The sequence below is a fragment of the Lepidochelys kempii genome, chromosome 1, assembly GCF_965140285.1.
Source record: "Lepidochelys kempii isolate rLepKem1 chromosome 1, rLepKem1.hap1, whole genome shotgun sequence".
Lineage (NCBI taxonomy): Eukaryota > Metazoa > Chordata > Testudines > Cheloniidae > Lepidochelys > Lepidochelys kempii.
Window position 1 is genome coordinate 216,826,406 of NC_136380.1, and position 21,731 is coordinate 216,848,136.

The 21,731-nt window shown below is 47.0% G+C and overlaps 1 protein-coding gene across 1 annotated transcript in view; it reads left to right on the forward strand.

The window, feature by feature from the left end:
- LOC140898846 (antigen WC1.1) overlaps positions 1–21,731 on the forward strand; it is a 51,438-nt gene that overhangs the window by 10,642 nt on the left and 19,065 nt on the right. Inside the window, exons 3-4 of the mRNA XM_073313361.2 lie at positions 19,698–20,017; positions 20,246–20,555. Of these exons, the coding sequence (XP_073169462.2) occupies positions 19,698–20,017; positions 20,246–20,555 (630 nt within the window). The remainder of the gene's footprint in view (positions 1–19,697; positions 20,018–20,245; positions 20,556–21,731) is intronic.

The following is a 21,731-nucleotide window of genomic DNA, read 5'->3' on the forward strand; positions in this document are numbered from 1 at the left end:
CTCTGAGCCTGTTTTCCCTGCCAGTTTGGGACTCCAGAACCCTGCCTTGTTGAGCCAGACACGCTAGCCTGCTGCAACACACACCCAGGTCTGCTCCATGCCCCCAAAGCTCCAGACCTTAGGTGACCTGCTGGGCAGTTGTTGGTTATCTCCAGCACCCAGACACCCAGCTCCCAATGGAATCCAAACCCCAAATAAATCCATTTTACTCTGTATAAAGCTTATTCAGGGTAAACCCATAAATTGTTTACCCTCTATCACACTGAAATAGAGATATGCACAGCTGTTTGTTCCCCTTGGTATTAATCACTTACTCTGGGTTTATCAATAAACAAAAGTGATTTTATTTAGTATAAACAGTAGGATTTAAGTGGTTCCAAGTAATAACAGACAGAACAAAGTAAGTTACCAAGCGAAACAAAACAAACCATGCAAGTCTAAGCCTAATACATTAGGAAACTGATTAGAGGTATTGGAACATCTCTCACCCCCAGAGATGTTCCAATAGGTTTCTTTCACAGACTAGACTCTTTCCTAGTCTGGGCCCAATCCTTTCCCCGGTACAATCCTTATTAGTTCCAGCAGGCATCTTCGGTGAAAAGCAGGGGCTTTCTCATGACTGGGACCACCCTTGTCCTGCTCCACCCCCTTTTATAGCTTTGGCACAAGGTGGGAATCCTTTGTCTCTCTGGATCCACACCCCTCCTTCTAAATGGAAAAGCACCAGGTTTGAGATGGATTCCAGTATCAGGTGACATGGTCACATCTCACTGTAAGACCTCATTTTTCATTACCAATGGGCTGGCCTACGCGTACACAGGCAAGCTTGCAGGTAAACAGAGCCATTTACAGTCAATTGTCCAAGTCAATGGGAGTCATCAAGATTTTACACCACCATTAATGGCCCACACTTTACATAATTACAGTAGGACCTCAGAGTTATACTTCAGATTTCTAGTTTCAGATACAAGAATGAAACATTCATAGAAATAGGATGAATATATTCAGTAGATTATAAGCTTTGTAATGATACCTTACAAGAGACCTTTTGCATCAAACATATTCCAGTTACATCCTATTCACATTCATAAAGCGTGTAGAGTGCAACGTCACAGGCACCACATCTGGGCCTTGGCAGGTGTCACAGATCTACAAGATCTGTGCTATGCCCCAGCTTTTAAACAATCCTGGGGAAGAACCCCTTCAGTTTGCCAGACCCCGCAAGGGTCCCACACTTCCTTAAAGGTAGATCACGTAGCCTCAACGCCTCCGAGACAGAGCCTCTGGACTCCAACACTCCTGTTTCACCCCATATGCTCTGCCCAGTGGGTTCAACTGAGATAGACCCCAGCTTAGAGACGTTTATACTCATCAGGGACCAATGCACCTCAACAAGTATCTGCAGTGACACCCGGCAGCCTTTTCAAACCACAGCAGGATTTACTGGTCAACTGGAACACGCCTTCGGGAAGTTCTTCAGTTAGCACAGAGAAGAAGCAAAATTACGATGTGGTCCATACTGGCCAAGTCAGGGCTCCCATGAGCCATGCTGCTTGGACCCGTCTTGGTTTCCACTTTTTCTCTGTCTCTTTGTCTCTCAGTCCCAGGTGAGCTCTCGTGTCTCTCCAAAGGCCAGCTCTTGTCCTAGACTCCTATCACTGCTCCGTCCATTGTCCTTCTCCTGCTGACCCCTGCCGAGTTCACATGTTCTGCCTGCTGAAGTTTCCCAGGGTTAGTTGTCAGTTGTTCAATCCCTGAGGTTCCCATTGTCTTTCAGGATCCTCCATTAATATAGGTGAGCTCCAGCCAGTCCTGTAATAACTCATTCATCCCACCCTAGACAGTTAAGTGACACATGTCTTCAGCTCTCCCCCGGAAGAGCTTTGTAATCTTATTGCACTGATTGGGTAGCAATCCTTAGCCAGGTAAGTCACTGCCCTGCCAAGCATTCATAAAATATTACACAGAATTCCCACTTCATCACCGCAGTTGAGAGTTCTGCTGCCCAGACACAGCCACTGTAAAGTTGCCCAGTGTCTGTCTTAGGGCAATGCTCACATGTACGAGCCTGCACAATGACCCTTCCCCATCCGGAAAAGCACTAGTTGGATGTTGAAAGGCCCCACTTTATCAGTCAGTAATCTTCTCAGTTGCTTTGCCATTTTCCCTCTCTCTCATTTCTCCTGTCTTCCCCACGGCTTTCACATTCTGCACCCACATAGAACCTGCCTGGCCAATTATCCATATCGCACCAAGGCAAATACAATACAGTTCCCATAGTTAGGATCCTACCAAATTCACGGCCATGAAATCTGGTCTCCCCCCGTGAAATCTGGTCTTTTGTGTGCTTTTACCCTATACTATACAGATTTCACAGGGGACCGACATTTCTCAAACTGGGGGTCCTGACCCAAAAGGGAGTTGTGGGGTGGGGGGGTCACAAGGTTATTTTAGGGGGACTGTGGAATTGCCACCCTTACTTGTGCACTGCCTTCAGAGCTGGGCGGTCGGAGAGCAGCAGCTGTTTCCCAGGCACCCAGCTCTGAAGGCAGCGCCCCGCCAGCAGCAGTGCAGAAATAAGGGTGGCAACACCACATCAGGCCACCCTTACTTCTGCGCTGCTGCTGGCGGTAGCTCTGCCTTCAGAGCTGGGATCCTGGCCACCAGCCGCCGCTCTCCAGCTGCCCAGCTCCGAAAGCAGTGCCACCAGCAGCAGCAGCAGCACAGAAATAAGTGTAGCAGCATCGCAACCGCCCCCTACATTGTCCTTGGGACCCTCCCGACAATTCCTTTCTGGGCCAGGACCCCGACAATTACAACAGCCTGAAATTTCAGATTTAAATAGCCAAAATCATGAAATTTATGATTTCTAAAATCCTATGACAGTGAAATTGACCAAAATGGATGGTGATTTTGGTAGGGCCCTCCCCATAGTCTACACGCCAGGCAGCAATCCTATATACACACGCAGTACACGGGGGGGGGGGGAGAGCATAAAAACAGACTTGTCTCCCCAGGGGAGAACAGCGGCGAGGTCAGCACAGAGCATGGCCTTGTTAAAAATGGTTATCGAGTAGGACACCGGTACACCAGCTTTGCACGTACTCCAGCCACTTGCATCAAATTTACCCAGGCTTGCACTGGAGACTAAGCATAGTGTAGAGTTGTGCTAACCACTCCCTCCTTTGTTCAGCCTCATTCTCTTTTGGAGCGTGACTCTTGTCTCATTACCTGCAGCTAGACTGGTTGAGTTAAACCTTTTCACACAGGCGACAACCACTTCAGAGGTGGTGGGTCGGTGTAACTCACTAGTAGTGATGTGTAAGGACCACTTTACTCCACCTTTACATGAGTGCAGCTGCCTACAGATAGCGGTATGGAGACCTGAGCCCTCCGTGTGCACATAGCCCTGCAGTCACTGCTAGAGTTAAACATTTTTCACACTGGTGACCTACTTATCCTCACTGGAGCTCTACGAGTCCCGCCCGAGACAGGAGGTCGTTGTTCATTCATTGCAATGAAGGCCAGACTCTCCTTACTGCCTGTGGACAGACAGCTTCGCATGTCAGAGACTGTGGAATTAAGTTAAAATTCACTGACAAAGACTTCATTCACACAGAGTTCAGGTTGCCCAAGGTATCCCATTCCCTTGGGTTGGGCAAAACTCAAACCCCTGAAAACCAGGTAATCCAGAGTTAAGGTGAATGCCAAGGCAGCCTTAACTCTGCCCCCTGGAGCTGGACTAGCCATTGCCATTGGGAATTGTTTTCAAGTGCTCCAGCTGCAGTCCCTGTGTTAGGTGTAGCTGTACTGAATGGTGGAGGCGATGAGTTAGAGCCACTTGGAAGAGCTGTGATTGTGATATGAGATCTGGTTCTGAGACACCCATGTGATCAAAGGGAAGAGATGCCAATGTACCTGGAGGGATCCAGTATGCATCATTTCAGCGCTGTGTTCTGCAGGGTGTGTCAGTGGTGGAGCACAGGCATCTTCTTGCCATGGGGATTGCAGCCGTGAGGTGGGAGATGGAAGCAGTCTGTGTGCTTAATGATGGGATGGTGAAAGGACAGTGTAAGATGAAACACTAAGTAATGGGAAGGGGGTTGTGAGAAGGGGCAAAGGGGTTGTAAAATGTAACAAGTGTGGGGTTGTTTCTGACTGGGGAGGAGGGTCAGTGTTTGCAGGGCACTGGCCACTGCGGACCCCCCTCTGTGACTGTGAAGTGTTTTCATTTTCTCATCTCCAGTTGTTCCGGTGCCAGGCCTTTCCTTTCCCTTGCAATGGCTCCCATTTTCCAGTTCATTTTCTGAATGTGGGTCAGTGTCATGGAGGGTCTCAGCCCAGCTTTGGGACCTGTGGCCAGGGGTGGAGGCTTATGTGGGAGGAATCTCTGATCCGGCCAGGAGTTAGCCTGCTCTGCAGGGTGGAAGGTTTCTTGTTGATGCCGTCGTTCATCAGGGCAGTAGTGATGCTGGTGCTGTCTGCCCCATAGGGCCCTGTGCCTGGTGCTGCCAGTTGCCCCTTTTGGGGGAAAATATTTGGGAAACTTAGTCATGGTCATAGAAACATTTAATGAAAATCATTGAATTAGTGAATTTGCCTGTTGGCAAATAATGTGTCTGGTTCTTTATAACCATTAACTTCTGTTAAAAAAATTGTGTATGAATTTACATTGGGATTGCCAAAAAATTGTATATGAATTTACACTGGGCTGATGGGAGTTCAGTGCCCAATTTGCTTTGACTTTCAGTGAGACTATGGATCCTAAGTGCCCAAGGGCCAGGTTTTAAAAGATATTTAGGTATCTATAAATGCAGATAGGTGCTCAGTGGGATTTTCAAATGTGCCTGGTGCCGAACTCCCAGGAGATTTGGAAAGTCCCAGTAGATGCCTGTCTGCACTCCTAGGTGCCTGAGTGTCTTTTAAAATCTGGCCCTGAGTCACTTTTGAAAATGACACGTAGGCTCCTAGGTCACTGAGGCACTTCTAAAATTTTTACCCTTAGACTAAAATCCAGACCCCCGTACCCAGCCAGAGTAGCTTGGGAGATGCGCAGGGCGCAGGGTGTTTATGGAGCCCCTTCCCACCCTCATAGGTTGACCAGGCAATGGGTTGATCGTCCCCGCTCTCTGATACCCTGTAGATCTGGTGTACCATAGAGGGCTCAGCCAAAAGCATGTCTCAGCCTTACACAGCACAAGAATATTGTATTATGGAGGAATTTCCTGTGACTCCATAGTTAACGTTACAATTATGGGTCCATTATACGTTTTATTTTTAACTTTTCTCTTTTTAACAGTTAGTAGGAGTAATAAATTCCTATTCAAAAGGCACAAGGAAGAGTAGAATATTTTCCTTTAGAATTTCAAAAGTTTTAGCAGCTCCCCCTGGCAATGGGAGCTAAAGGTAAGTGTTTAATATTAACCCTCTGTGGATTGTGAGTGCACTGGGGAATTGGGGAAGGGATGGAATAGGGGCGGGACTGAGGGTGGAGCGGGAGTTGAGCACCCCCTGGGACAATTGAAAGCCAGCACCTATGCCTGGATTACAATAACAGTCTTACCATGGAGTCACAGACAGTGCCCTTAGACCAGTGGTGTTCAACCTGCGGCCTGCAGGCTGCACATGGCCCATCAGAGTAATCTGTTGTTGGGCCTCAAGACAGTTTGTTTACATTTGCACGGCCACCCGCAGCTCCCAGTGGCTGTGGTCTATAATTCAAAATGGTAGCAGAGATGTAGTCATCTGCCAGTTTCCCAAAACTCTCTCAGAGCTACCCAGAATAACTCGGGGGATCTCCATCTTTTTGTTTACTTATTCCACCCTGTTAGAATCCAGACAGTCCGGAGATGAAGGATCTTTCCCTGAATCCAGCCTTATAGCTTCATCTCACAGAAAACAAGCTGGCAGGGTCACTACGCACATGAACTCTTCCTTTGGTGATGGAGAGTGAGGAATGCATTTAGAGTGTTTGCCTCCGATCATCACACACAATGACCACTTGCTTTGAAATTAGCACTTTTCTGTGAAAGTTCTTCATTTGCATTCCACAAGGCTTCTTTCTCGTTTGATTAGTTATTTCGTTACCGGGCTATACACAGTGGAAATGTTTGCTATTGCATTATAACGTGATACAGATAAGTGAGAACCATGCAAATAACATGGTTAGTTTTCTTGAAGATTAAACACTCTTATACATTTACACATTTAATAATCACTTTGATCAATACTAATGCACACGTGAATGGGCCAGGCTGTGCATTTGTAAGCTTTCAGTGAGACCTGGGGCTTTGGCATGAGCTGGCACCTGATCTGCCAGCATCACAATCAGAGTGCAGGCTCATCTGTTCGCTCCCGGCACTCTGTCCCAGGGAGACTGTCTTCCCCTACTGGGCCCAGGCAGTGCAGAAGGGAAACCACCTGAACTGAATGTAGAAGGGACAAGAATCAGACCAGGATGAGAGGAGGAGGGTAGATTGGGACAAGGAGCCTGTCGGGTGGCCGGGGGGGACAGACGGACATTCTGAGACTGGATACTGGTGGGAAGCGAGAAACTGGGACTGGGAGAGAAAGGGGGAGATGGGAACTGGCTGGGCAAGGGGACTGGGACTGGGAGGAGGGAGGGGGAGGAGACTATTACGGGCTAGGCAGGGTAAATAGAACAAGAGTCGGGGGACAGAGACTGTGACATACTTAGCAAGGAGATTGGGAGCTGGGGGAGACTGGGACTGACTGGAGAAGGAGGCTGGGACTGGGAGCCAGTGTGGAGGAACTGGGGGTGGGTAAGGAGAGACAGACCAGAAAAGGAGCCAGAGTGTGGGGAGAGTCTAAGACTAACTGGGCGATGAGACTGGAATAAGCAGCCAGGGTGGGGTGGAGGAGACCGAGAGCAGATTGACATGAACATTTAGTGTGTGGCAAGCTGGGGAGTAAATCTCCCCTGCTCTGGCCTGCCAGGCACCGAGTGTCCATGGGGATCGTGCTGCCGTGCACTAACAGTTCCCTCGTGTGCTTCGATCTGCTCCTGGTTCCCAGCACTGGGGAACTGTTCATGCACAGCAGCAGGGTCCACACGGACACTCAGGGTGCAGCAGGCTAGTGCGGGGTAAATTTACACCCCAGTGATTTACACCCTGCTCTATCTGCTGGATCTCTGGGCAGAGGGGGTGTGTTCATGTAACTCTCTCCCCCTCCCAGCAGCTGTCAGGGAAGAACTCAATCAGACCCTGCTTACACCTGCCACTTCCTTGTATCTTTAAACAATAAAAAGCTGGGTTGGGCAGGAACGTTACAAAAATGAGCTTCATTGTGAGGACTTGGAAACTCTGCAGAAAACAGATCGACCTTCAGCAATGTAAACCCCCTAACCTGGTACTAACAACTACTCAATGCCTTGTGCTGCCCACCGAGCAAGTGCCCAGCAGGGAGTCCCTCTCCTCTGAACCTCACCAGAAGGAGGGAGCTGCACACAAACAAAGGGGTATCAGAGCAAAAGTCCCGTCTGTGCACCTTTCTGTAAAACTGCCGCTGCATCTCAGCTGGAGCTGCACGTTTGCAGTGGGAATCAAGTTCAAGTTTGTTACAGGGCGTTTGAAGGGCCAGACTGCCTAGTGGTTGGTGCCCCTGAACTCCAGCCCCTGGTTTTCAAGGTCTATTTCCTCAGTCTTTTAGGCAGTGAGGTAGGGAAACCCAGGCCCTCCCTCTCTACCAGGTCCCAGGCCAGGGTCCTGCATGCATCAACCCCTAAATAGGGGAGGCCTCCCCGCAAAGAGTCTAAATCCACTGCCCTGGGCTACTTTCTACCACTGCATGGCCCCCTAGTCCCGTTTGCTGGGTGGCTTGCATACCATAGCGCCGTCTTGTGGATTTTGAGTGGCACCATGCTGTGGTCCCAGGCTCCTTCAGGTGGGGCAGCCACAAGTTTTGTGAGACTGAACCCCACAATATCTCTGGGCTTCAGGGACCAAGTTACTTCAGTTGACAGAGGCTCCTTGGTCTCCTCCTCAGTCCCCCTTGGCCAGGGAGCCAGTGCTTACTCCCTGGTGACTGCCCCAGCTGGCAGGCTGGTGACCTTCCCCTCAAGAAGGGAGGCAGATAGCTCCTGCCTCTTCACCAGTCAGCCCTCAACTGAGCCAGGTTCTCTCCTTTTCTACATCCCCCAAGGCCTGGCATTGGCTGCAGGTACAGCGGGGTGGGGCTAGTCAGGCCCAAAGGCTCCCTTTAACCCCTGCCGTGCTGGCAGAGTAGTTCCACATGCCTGTGCTGAAGGTTGGAGAGGAGGAGGAGTTTTTCCATGGCCCTTATAGTTATGGCCATTCTTGTCACTAATCCCTGTCTTCCCTGGATAGAGGCGCAGGGCCAGCTCATAGGCCAAACCCCGGGTTCCTTACTCAGGCTGTCAGCTATTGACTGTAATGTGAGTTTGCTTTGTCCAGACTGAGTAGAAACAGAATAAAAGACTCAGGATTGGGCCGATTAAGGATTATTCCAGAAATAACCAGTCAGCCCTCTACAAACTGCCCTGTGCACTAGATATCACTGAGAACAAACACATATGAGAGCTGTGATGTTTCTGCACCAAGCAATTTTTCAGAGCTGCTCTCCTGACTGAATACTCAAAAACTTTCCAAAAGGTGGCAGTCGTCTTCTTATATGCAGTGTTGTTGTAGCCGTGTTAGTCCCAGGATATTAGAGAGACAAGGTGGGTGAGGTAATATCTTTTATTGGACCTATTTCTGCTGGAAAGAGACAAACTTTTGATCTGACAGAGTAGAGCTGTGTGTAAGCTCAAAAGATTGTCTCTTTCACCAACAGGAGTGGGTCCAATAAAAGATATTACCTCAGCCGCTTTGACTCTCTCAACCCCATCTCGTCCAGCTATCACTTTTAATTTCTGGTTGGATTCATACCAAACTTTGCCAAAATCATTCTCCTCTGCCAAGGTCCCCTGCCTCAGATGGTGCCCAAGGAGTGAATCAGGGATTCAGAGTGAAAGAGGCTGTTGTCTGTAGGCCCAAGCCTCATCAGTTGCAGCAGCAGCATTGTCATCATCAGTGATCCCTCCATTCAAGGATGATCTCTACCACAGATTTACATATGGGTCCTGAGATCACTGAGGAATCCGATCCTGGAACCATAGATCTGCCCGCAGTAGGTATAGACGTTGCCTGAGGGGTCAGCTGCCTGCTGGGAGAAATTTCTTTTTCTTTCCTTTCTTCTCTCTCTCTTTTCAACTTTGAGGGCAAGGCACTTCTCCTCGAAGCCGGCCACTGCTTGATGGAGGATGAAGCGGCATTGAGATTTGTTGGTTGCTTGGTCCTCCCACCTTCTGATGTCCACATGAGTTTTCTTGAGATACGCTTTCAGTGTGTCTTTGTAGGGTTTCCTCTGATTACCACGGGATCTCCGACCATGGGTGAGCTGAGAGTAGAGGCTTTGCTTTGGGAGGTGAGAGTCTGGCATCCGCACACAATGTCCAGCCCGGCAGAGTTGATGAGTGAGGATCATTGCTTCAATGCTGGTGACATTAGGTTCAATGAGATTGCTGGTGTTAGTCCAGCGATCTTTCCTCTTGATGCAAAGCATCTTCCAGAGGCATCTTTCATGATGCATCTCCAGACTCTTGAGGTGCTGTTAATAGAGGTTTCACATCTATAAAGGAGTGTAGAAATAACAATTGTCTCCTAGACCTGGATTTTGGTGTCCTTCCGTAAGTCACGGTCTGTGAAAACGTGCCAGAGCAGTTTCCCAAAGGAAGCAGTTGCGCAATAGATCCTGTGCTGGATCTCACTGTCAATTTTTGCATTTTGAGAAAGTTGGCTACCGAGGTAACAGAAGTCCTCAACTCTTGATATTGAGTGAGAGTCATAGGCTTCAGTAAGCTTGTGCAAAAAATCCAGTGTGGACTGAAGGTCATTCCGAGTGTGCGTGACGACAACACAGTCATCCGCATACTACAGGTCAGTAATGGATGCCTTGAGCAGTTTAGACTTGGAACGGAAATGTCAAATATTAATAAGCCGCCCATCCATTCTGTATTGAATGTCAACTCCAGTGGGAAGGCGGTCTTTAAAAAGGATCAAAATGACTGCTAAATACATGGAGAACAGGGTTGTGGCAATAACACATCCTTGCTTAACCCCAGTTTTGATGACGAACGGATCCATCTCCAGGCCATTACAGAGAATGGTGGCAGTCCTCTCATCATGAAGAAGCCTTAAGCCCTTAATACATTTTGGAGGGCAGCCAAATCTGGCCAGCACCTTCCACAGGGCTTTGTGATTGACAGAGTTGAAGGCCTTTGTCAAATCAATGAAGGCCATGTGCAGGTCATAATTTTGCTCCCAAGACTTTTCCTGGGTTTGGTGGGCAACAAAGATTATGTCAGTTGTTCTGCGGGATGGCTTGAAACTGCACTGAGATTCCAGCAATATTTCCTCAACAAGGGGAAGTAATCAGTTTAAGAGGATATGGGTGAGAATTTTCCCTGCTGTAGATAGCAAGGCAATGCCATGATAATTTCCACACTCCAACTTATTCCTTTTTTAAAGATGGTAACAATGTTGGTATTTTTCAAGGCTTCCAAAAGCTTCTCATTATACCACATTTGAAGAAACATGAAGCTCCCAACAGCATAGCTCTGAGGATCTTTGGAGCACACAAGCCCCTTCACCACAACAAGGTGACGGTCCCCGAAGAGGTGTTGCAGCCATGGCAAGATGTGTAACCAATTAAATTATGCTGAAATCATACTCTTGGCCGCTGTGCACCAGAGTGGCACCAGGCACTAGACCTAAGATGACGGAGACTGTTTCCACCTATTGGGCTCAGGCAGTATGGGGAGGAAGCTAGCTGAACTGAATGCAGACCAGGGTGAGGGGGAAAGTAGATAAGGATAAGGATGCAGGGGGAATATTCTGAGCCTTGAGGCTGGTGGATGGAGAGAAAGTGGGACTGGAAAAGAAAGTGGGAGATGGGGACTGGCTGGGCAAGGAGACTGGGACTGGGAGGAGGGGAAAAGAGACTAGGACTGGCTAGGAAGGGCGATTAGGACAGGGAGTGGGTGGGGAGAGACTGTGACTTGCTCAGCAAGGAGATTGGGAGCTGGGGAGACTGGGACTGACTGGGTGTGACATTCCCCTCTGGTGTTATCCAGACCAGTGATCTGCTAGGTCACCCAATCCTTGACTCTGGGAGCCAGCCTTACCCTGCTCTGCTGTGAGAACCCCCACTCCTGGGTTGCTCACTCACAGCCTCTGGCATGTAAGCTGCTCCTTGGATTGTACAACCAAATCACACTAGCCACTATCCCCAGACACAACCTGAGGAACCTCCATCTTGCAGTGCCCAGTTATGCCCGCTGGACACTGCAAGCTTATCTGAGTTCATCAATTTAACAAAGAAATTGATATGGACCAGGCTTGTTATCCCAAGGGGAGTCCCTGACACACTTAAAACCAAACACACTGCTTCAGGTAGAATAAACAAATAAATTTATTAACTATAAAGATAGATTTTAAGTGATTATAAGACAAAACATAATGTAACAATGTTGCCTCTGGCAGGACACAGCTGAGAGTATCAATTCAGGACAAAACCAACAAGGAGTTTGGTGGCACCTTAAAGACTAACAGATTTATTTGGGCATAACCTTTTGTGGGTAAAACACCACTTCTTCAGATGCATAGAGTGAAAATTACAGATGCAGGCATTATATAATGACACCCGAAGGGAAGGGAGTTACCTCACAAGTAGAGAACCAGTGTTGACATGGCCAACTTGATCAGGGTGGATGCAGTCCACTCCCAATAATAGATGAGGATGTGTCAATTCCAGGAGCAGCAAAGCAGTTTTTGTAATGAGCAAGCCACTCCCAGTCCCTATTCAAGCCCAAATTAATGGTGTTAAATTTGCAAATGAATTGTAATTCTGGTGTTTCTCTTTGACGTCTGTTTCTGAAGTTTTTTTGTTCAAGTATAGCTACTTTTACATCTGTTATAGAATGTCCAGGAAGATTGAAGTGTTCTCCTACTGGCTTTTAACACCATTAATTTGGGCTTGAATAGGGACTGGGACTGGCTGGCTCATTACAAAAGCAGCTGTTGCTAATCTTTTAGAAGCTAAAATCTAAAGATTTATTCATAAAAAGAAAGAATTGTAGATGAGCGCTAAAACTGGTTAAATGGAATCAATTACATACAGTAATGGCAAAGTTATTTTTTCAGGCTTGTAGCAGTGATGGAATAAAGTGCAGGTTTAAATCAAGTCTCTGGAGTACATCCACAGCTTGGATGGGTCATTCAGTCCTTTGTTCGGAGCTTCAGTTTGTAGCAAAGTTCCTCCAGAAGTAAAAAAGCAGGATTGAAGACAAAATGGAGGGGTTTCCAGGGCCTTTTATATTCTTTCCCTTTGTTCTCCTGTGCAAAATCACAGCAACAAGATGGAGTTTGTAGCCACCTGGGTAAGTCACATGTCCATGCATGACTCAGTTTGCAGGCAGCAGCCATTCCTCACATGCCACCTTGAACATCTCAGGAAGACTTCTCATATGTGGATTGGAGTCTCCCAAGGTCCATTGTTAGTTAAGTGTTTCTCGATTGAGCACTCAGTCTGCAAATTCCTTTCTCAAGAAGCTGACCAAATGCTTCACTAATGCTACTTAATGACAGGTTTCAGAGTAGCAGCCGTGTTAGTCTGTATTCACAAAAAGAAAAGGAGTACTTGTGGCACCTTAGAGACTAACAATGCATCCGATGAAGTGAGCTGTAGCTCATGAAAGCTTATGCTCAAATAAATTTGTTAGTCTCTAAGGTGCCACAAGTACTCCTTTTCTTAATGCTACTTAGAATCAAACACATTGAGAAACAAGTACATAGCCAATATTCATAATTTCAACTACAAAATTGATACATGCATACAGATAGCATAATCATAACCAGCAGATCAGAACCTTTCCATAGACACCTCACACGACAACCTTTGTACAATATTTGCTGCAAATGTATCACAGTGGTTGCAACAATGATTTATACAGTCACAGTTTATGTCAATACATAACAGATAACAAGTCAGATTTGGTCAAAAGAAATAAAAACAAAACCCATTCTAAGCTGATCTTAACACTTTCAGTGCCCTTACAAACTTAGATGTTTCTCACCGCAGGCTTCCTGGTTACTCTTCAGCCTGGCTCTCCCCTTTGATCAGCGCTTCAGTGGCTTGGTGTGGTGGTGTCTGTAGATGTAGGTGGAAGAGAGAGGAAGACCATGGCAAATGTCTCTTCTTTTTATCATGTCCTTTCTGCCCCCATGGTTTTGCCCCTGCCTCCCCACTCCTTTTCAGAGTGAGGTGAGCATTACTGAATCTCTCCAAGGAAGATTGAGCAATTCCCCTGGTGTGGCCTCATGCAGGTGAGTCATTCATTGTAACTCCCTTCCTGGACAATGGCAGTTGATTGGTTGTTTGATATCCTGCCCAGGCGTTGGTTACTTTCCTTGCTGTTGCCTCTGGGGAGCTCATATCTGGCTGATCCCCCAATTTACAGCATGTTTTAGTGACAACCATACCACACAATTCTCATAACTTCATAAGCATTAATGATCTACACATATGAATAGAGAAATGACTTTCAGCAGATCCTAATCTTTCCTCTGATAGCTTAGAAGGCATGCTTTATATGTAAGATCACAATTATATGAAAATGAGGATTATGGGGATTACAGCACCCCCACCCCAAAGTATAGAATGCCACACTGGATGAGGAGTCTGGGACTGGGAACCAGTGGGAAGGAACCGGTGGTGGGTGAGGAAAAACAGATCAGATCAGGAACCAGGGTGTGTGGGGAGTCTAAGACTAACTGGGCGAGGAGACTGGAATAAGCAGACAGGGTGGGGTGGGGAGACTGAGAGCAGATCGACATGAACATTGAGTTTGTGGCAAGCTGGAGTGTAAATCTACCCTGCAGTGTCCTGCCAGGCACCAGGTGCCCATGTGGATGGTGTGGCTGTGCACTAAGGCCTTGTCTACACTGCTGCTTAAGTTGATGTAAGATACGTCACTCAGGGGTGTGAACCCCTGCCCCCCGCTCCCCCCCAGAGCAATGTAACTGACATCGACTTAAAGCGTTGTCCATATCTCACTATGTCAGCGGAAGACGCTCTCCCACCAGCAGAACTTCTGCCTCTTGATGAGGTGGGCTCATTGTACGGACAGGAGGGCGCCAGAGGCGTAGCCCGGTGGAGAGAACAGGGGGAGCGGACAGATAAAAAGGCCCCACCCGCTTGTACTTACCCGGCGGCGCTCCGGGTCTTCGGTGGCGCTTCAGCGGCGGGTCCTTCACCCGCTCCGGTCCTCGGTGGCACTGAAGGACCCCCCGCCACCGAAATGCCGCCGAAGAGCCGAGCGAGTGAAGGACCCACCGCCGAACCCACCACTGAAGCCCTGGAGCACCGCCGGGTGCGTAAAAATTGAAAAGGCTCCAAAAAATTAAAAAGGCTCCACTTCTGCTCGGTGGGAGAGTGGCCGCTGCCCCGCCCCCCCCCCAGCTACGCGACTGGAGGGCGCTCTCCCCTCGACGTCACCCGTCTTCACCAGACGTGCCCAATCGGCGGCGCTGCATCGACACAGTGGCACTGATCTTCCATTTTTTCAGTTTGCTTTTTTAAAACCTTAAAACGTTCCATTACTTTTAAGGAACATTCAGTTTGCAAAGTTCAGCGATAAAGAATAAGGAAATAGCAGAATTAAAGTTGTCTTTGCAGCTCTATTTTGGCCCATCTTTACGTATGCGTTAAGATTCAGTCTTTCATGACAGGATAACTTGCTATTTTCTCCACAGGACCCCTGCTTCATTCAGCACACAGAACTGACGGTGCTCTGACTCAGGGTTGTGGAGTGAAGGAGGCTGTTGTCTACAGGACCCCTGCCTCATTTGTTGCAGACACTGTGAAGTGTGCTGTGTGTGAGGCAGGGGATTGCAGAAGGAGAAAGGAGGGTCTCTTGTTAAGGCAGCTGAATGGTGCCCTGGAGAATTAGAGTCTATCCCTGCCTCTGCCACAGAGTTCCTATGTGATGCTTGGCAAGTCACTTAAACCAAATGTTTCACAGGTGGTCATTAATTGTCTGTACCTCATTTTATGGGTGGCCCCCTTGAGACCATGCACATCTGAGCTGAAGAAGTGCTGAGCACCCACAGCTCTAAACTGAAGGCAGTGGGAGCCGTGCTGCACAAGCCTAAGTCCTCTCAAAAGCCAGGACATGGGTATCTCAGGTTGGGCACCCAAAATCACTGGACACTTTTGATAATTTTGGCCATAGAGTGTCTCTGGGCTTTGGTTCTCCATGTGTAAAATGGAGATAATAACACTTCCCTACCTCCCCAGTGTTGTCAGTTGTTGGCTGTGCGTGTTTTCTCTCTGTGTGTGTTTTCAGCTCTGCGCAGATAGCTGACGCAGCAGGCCTCGACCAAACTGCCCAAGAAGACCACAGACTCGGTTCAGTGGCGAATGCTCGTTCAGGTTTATTGCTGACGAAGGACAGTACTAGCTCCCCGGATCAATGTCTACAGTTACACTGGCACATGTAGGCCCCTTACCATGGGCTTGGCTCAGTGAGTGGCGAGGCTTTGCACTCCCCACTCACCCCCTGCACCCAGGCCAGAAAAAGACCCCCCCCGTGACCTCTCTTTTGTACTGTGATAAAATCAAGTTACACATTGCCCCTCTGACGTGGCTAGTAACCACCCTTGACCTTGTCCATGTTGGTTTGACCAAAATGTCTCTTTCCATCACCCTGTCACCCTGACCTTATCTTTAGGCGGGAGTAATTTTTTCCTTTCATCATCCTTGGGGAGTGTGTTTACACCATAACCCTGTGTCAGGGGTTCTAGTCCCACCCTTCTGGAAGGTGTTTATGCACGTGCCAGTGGCGAGCACTTCTCATGAGTGTTTGTGGTTTTGCAACACCAACCATGCCTTTGCCAGGTTCATGCTCTGGACAATGGACCCGCACGCACAGTCACAAAAGGGGCTAATGAAGGTTTCACAGGCAAGTGCAAGTCTGGCATTCTGAATGTTTGAGTGCTTCGCTCTGTAAACTTTAACTTTCTTTCTGATTCATAGCTGTATAAATTTTAAGGCCAGAAGGGAGCATTAGATCTCGTCTGACCTCCTGGGTAACAAAAACTATAGAATTTAAACCAATTACTCCTGTACTTCATCTGAACTTGTGTTTGGCTGAAGCATATCTTCCAGAAAGGCACCCAATTTTGTTCTGAATACTTCAGGAGGTGGAGAATGTTCTGCTTCTTTTGGTAGTTTGTTCCAATGTTTCATCAGTAGTACTTGAAACATGTATGCCTTGCATCTAATAGGAATGTGTCTGGAAGTCTTTAACTTCCATCCATTGGTTCTTGTTATGCCTTTCCCCACTAGATTGAGAAGACCGTTACTATGCAGTGTTTTGTCCATGTGAAAGTATCTATACACTGAAATCAAGACACGTCTCGGTCATCTTTTTGATAAGCTAAACAGATTGACCTCCTTAAATCTCTCACTGCAGGCACATTTTGAAGCCCTGGAATCATTATTGTGGATCTTCTCTGCACCCAATCCAATTTTTTAACATCCTTCTTACAATGTGGGCACTAAAAGCAGATGCAGTAGCTGTCTCCCCGGTGCTGTACACAGAGCAAAATTACCTCCCTACTAGAGCTGGTTGGAAATTATCTGGTAAACTAGAGTTTCATTGGAAAATGCCAGTTTGTTGAACTCAACATTTCTCATGAAAGTGAATTGGGGTACAATGAACTTTCTCAAAGCCACAAGCATTGTCTGGTGGAAATGTCCATAGTTCCCTGCCAGGTTCCCTGATGGCTCCTGTTAGTCCTGCCGTGCAGATTGTCCTGGGCCTGGGTATTCCAGTCTTCTATGATCTGCAGCTCTGGGGCAGCCCCACCATACAGATTGCTCCAGAATTGGAGATCCTAGTCTTTCTATGGTGTGGGCTCTAGGGCAGCCCTGCCAGTGCTTTCAGGCTCTCTGCCATGGGATAGGAACCTGCAAGCCCTGGGAGCCCCAGCTCTAACCAAGGCTCGGCTCCAGGGTCTGCATCAGGGATCCTGAAAGTCCTGGGATGGGTTCCGGTGTCCCAGGGTCTGTGGCAGCCCTGCCTTGCAGAATGTCCTGGACTGGGCTATTTGCCTATTTAGGCTGCCAGCTGGCCAAGGAGTCTGGAAGCTCAGGGGTCCCCAGTCCAGGGCAGGCCACATGATGAGGCTGCCCCCGAGCCCCAACAGTGGCTCTGAGAAATTGACATGCTTGTTCTGATGTTAACAGTGGTGAAACTCTGCATCTGTTGGGGTTCCTGGGAGCAAATTTCATTTTGGATACACCATGGGCTGGAGTTTCCAAAACAAACTTTTAGCCGGATTTCCAATTCGCAGGAAATTTTAAAATAGTGACATTTCCTGTACACTGGAAATCCTGCATTTCAGCCAGCTGCACTCATTGCTCCCCTCTTTATACATCCAAGGATCACCTTTGCTGTTTTTGCAGCAGCATCACACTTGGAGCTCACGTTCAGTTCTTTCTCTACTATGACCCCTGCAAAGAACATGGGCTATATCTGTACTTCTGTGAATATTACGTGTATGTCAGTTCCTTTTAGTGCTATTTTCACATTTCCTTCTGGGGTTCAAAGGGCAATCCCCGTCTGAGCTCGCCACATGTCCCAGGACGGCAGACAATGGTTTCATAGAACCCAGTTACTGGTACTTAACTGACAATACAGGTGTCAGAGCTTTTGAGCTTTTGCATCTGCCCAAGCTAAGCACAAGCCCCCTTCCTTGGGATGGGCCCCTGAGGTGGGAAATCTTAAACAGAGAGCCTGGGAATTGTTAACAGGGGAGCCCTGAGGAACAGAGGGGATGAGGCAGGGTCTGCCGGGAAGGAGACTGAAACACAATCCCCAGAGGCAGGGGTTCCTGGGATAAGCTGAGTCAGCCCAGGTTTTGAGGGAAAAGGTGAGCTTTAGGTAAGGTATAGGCCTGTAGGCCGTCAGTTGCTTTCTTCTTTTCCCTGTGGTTGCTGTGTTCCTATAGATAAATAAAAAATAACACTGTCCTGCATCTGGTACTATTCAATATTTTCATAAATGACTTGGATGATGGAGGAGAGAATACACTGACACAATTTGTGGATGACATGAAGCTGAAAGGGGGGTCACAAGCCCTTTGGAAGGCAGGGTTAAAATTCAAAATCACAGAATCATAGATTCATAGAATATCAGGGTTGGAAGGGACCTAAGGAGGTCATCTAGTCCAACCTCCTGCTCAAAGCAGGAGCAATCCCCAACTAAATCTAAAATTAAAATGATCTAGATATAATGGAGAATTGGTCTGAAATCAGTAAATTGAATTTCATGAAAGACAAGTGCAAAGCATTAGACTTAGGAAGGGAAAATATGGAATAACTGAGTAGGCAACAGTTCTGCAGAAAATGGTCTCGGGGTAAAAGTGGATCACAGACTGAAATGGGTGATGCTGTTGTGAAAAAGGGAAATGTCATTCTGAATTGTATTAACGAGCATGTCATATGTAAGACACAGGAGGTAATTTTCCCACTCTACTTAGCACTGATGTGGCCTCAGCTGGAGTACTGTGTCCAGTTTTGCTCGTCACTGTTTAAGAAAGATAAGGACAAATTGGAGAATGTCCAGAGGAGAGCAACAAACAGAGTAAGAGGTTTAGAAAACATGATCTGTGAGGAAATGTTGAAAGAATTGGACATTTTAAGTTTACAGAAGAGAAGACTGAGAGGTGACCTGATAACAGCCTTGAAATAACTGAAAGATTGTTTCTCAATTGCTGTCCAGATCCACCAAGGGTAGGACTAGACAATCATTTTAGATTTCAGCAAATGAGATTCAAATTAGATATTAAAAAAAAAAACCTTTCTAACTATAGGGATAATTAAGGACTGGAACAGGGTATTTAGGGAGGTTGTGTAATCCCCATCATTGGTGACTTTGCACAACAAGTTAGACAAACGTCTGTCCGGGTGGCCTAGGTATACTTATACCTCCCTTGGTGTGAGGAGATGGACTAGATCACCTCTTAAGGTTCCTTCCAACCCTACATTTCTATTATTCTGTGGTTTTATCAGCTTTTCAGACCTGCTGATATGAAAAAAATGTTAATCCCTGATAAATGCCATTTAACATGCTCCTTAGGTACCAATAGATTGGAGAGAGATTCATTGTCTTCAGAGATATGAATAGACATCCTGCTGCTGTCCAAAACCAGAAATGTGTATTGAACACCTCTGCCTTTTCTGCCTCATTATTAACAATTTTACCGTCTCCATTTCTCATGGGCTTATAGCATTGTTAGGATTTGTTTGTTTGTTTGTTCCTAATATACTTTAAAAACTCGTTATTTGTCATAGTTCTCCCAGTCACGGATTTTATCCTGATGTCTTTAGCTTCCCTTATCAGTTTTCTTCATATAATAACTTCTAATGTATATTGATTTGCTCTAATTCCCACTATTTCCATTTTTTAAAATATATTGCCTTTTTATTTGTATTGCTGCCTTCACTTTGCCACTGACCGAGAATGAGCTTATAGGTAATGTTTTATACCAGTGGAGCACTCCAACTCCCAAAGCCCCCTTTATAATTTTCAGCCTTCATTGACTTTCTAGGACACATTAAGCCCCAGCTGGTTGGAGGAGACGGTGCCTGCTCAGGACGTGTGGAGATAAAACATGGAAACACATGGACCACAGTCTGTGATGCACACTTTGACCTCCAAGTTGCCAACGTTATCTGTAATGAACTACAGTGTGGAATAGCTGTATCTACCCCAGGAGGAGGTCACTTTGGAGAAGGACAAGGGTTGATCTTAACTGAAGAATTTCGGTGTGTGGGGAATGAGTCTCTCCTGTTCTCCTGTCCCAGGATATCACAAGCGAATCAGACATGCTCACACACAAATGATGCTGGTGTCATATGCTCACGTAAGAATTCAACACAATGTCTTTAAAATCCCAATTCTGTGTATTCTAGATTATAGTGAAGCAATGTACTGATCTAACTGTGTAGGGATCTGGGTTTGATAGGATTGGATCAAAACCCCAGACAAGCCAAGATAATGAGAAAGGGATCAAGTGCCCCTGACTTTCCTTTCTTTTACTATTTGCTATAAAATATCTTAAATGCTCCCTCTCTAAACCCCTTCTCCCCTGGGCACACAGGGTTCCGGCTGGTGAACGGCAGCACAGCGTGCTCAGGGAGGGTGGAGATCCAGGTTCTTGGTGCCTGGGGAACCCTCTGTGACTCACGCTGGGATTTGCCAGACGCCAACGTTCTCTGTCGTCAGCTCGACTGCGGATTCGCTGAATCAGCCCCAGGAGGAGGGTCTTTTGGGAAGGGAACTGGCTCTGTCTGGACAGACACATTTCACTGCAAAGGGACTGAAACCCATTTGGGCCATTGCCCTGTTACTGCCCTGGGGGCCTCTCCGGGCTCACACGACAATGATGCCGGTGTGATTTGCTCAGGTAAGTGCAAGAGAGATGCTGGCTTAAGGACACCTGCCCCTCAGTGTGTGGTGCTGCCCCAGAGCAGGGGAACCTCAGGACACAGCAAGGGGAGGGGGAGCTAGATCCTAAAGCACAGAAAATAACAGTAAATGTATTAAAGATAACATTTAAGTCAATAATATCATCAGAAAAGAACAGTTGTGAGTGGGGAAAGCCCTGGATTCTCCAGTAAAAACATCAGCAACTCTGTCCTGACGCGGGGCAGCGGAGCAGGGGCAGCACTTTGCCCTTCGGGTTACATCAATGTCACCGATTCACCGTCCCCAGCCTTCTCCAATAGTAATTAGAGGGGGAGCTGGTGGTGACTCCCAATATGGAGCTTGCTTCACACTTTCTATGATAAAATATTCTCGGCACCTTCTTGAGAAGCTCTCGCACCTTCCTGGATGGCTGGAGCCTTTGCAATTTGGGAAGGGGTCAGTGCTGGGGCCAGGGAGGTGCCTTCTCCTCCTGCAGGGAGATTCCTTCCAGGTTTGGCTGAATTATAAACTGCTGAAAATCAGCATTTCCCTTTTCTCATGTGAGTTCCTGGGGGTATTTTTGGTAGCCCACCACAGAGAAAGTAGTGCTTTCACTCACTGAGGTTTTTTTTTACTTTTTTCACACTTTTCCAATTGAAAAAACTCCAAAGATTTTTTCCCCTGCTTTCTTACTTTCTTACACATTTTTACCTTTTTCTAACTTTTTACAGTGGAAGAAAAGATGAGCAGGGGATTGGACTACATGACCTCCTCAGGTTTCTTATAGTCTGATTGTGTGACAAAATAGAAAGGGGGTGGAAGTGGCAAACCTGTACATCAAAAACTGGAAAGGAAAATGGAATGTTTCATTTACCAAAAGTTGAAATGAATCAATATTTTACTTAGAGTCTAAACAAAAATTTTCATTCCATTTCCACATCCCAGTATCTCAGATCTGTTTAAAAATTGAAATACTGCACTCAAAAAACATCACAGGAAAAATTTTGGGTTGTTGACCCACTCTAATACTTAGCTTTTATAAAAATAAATAAAAAAAATAAACAGCATTATTTAGTTCATTTAGTCAAAGCCAAAGGCACAAGAATTAGAAAATACCAGAATTAAGGTTATCTATGTAATGTTAATTCAGTCCCCCACCCTCCCTTCTGCATAT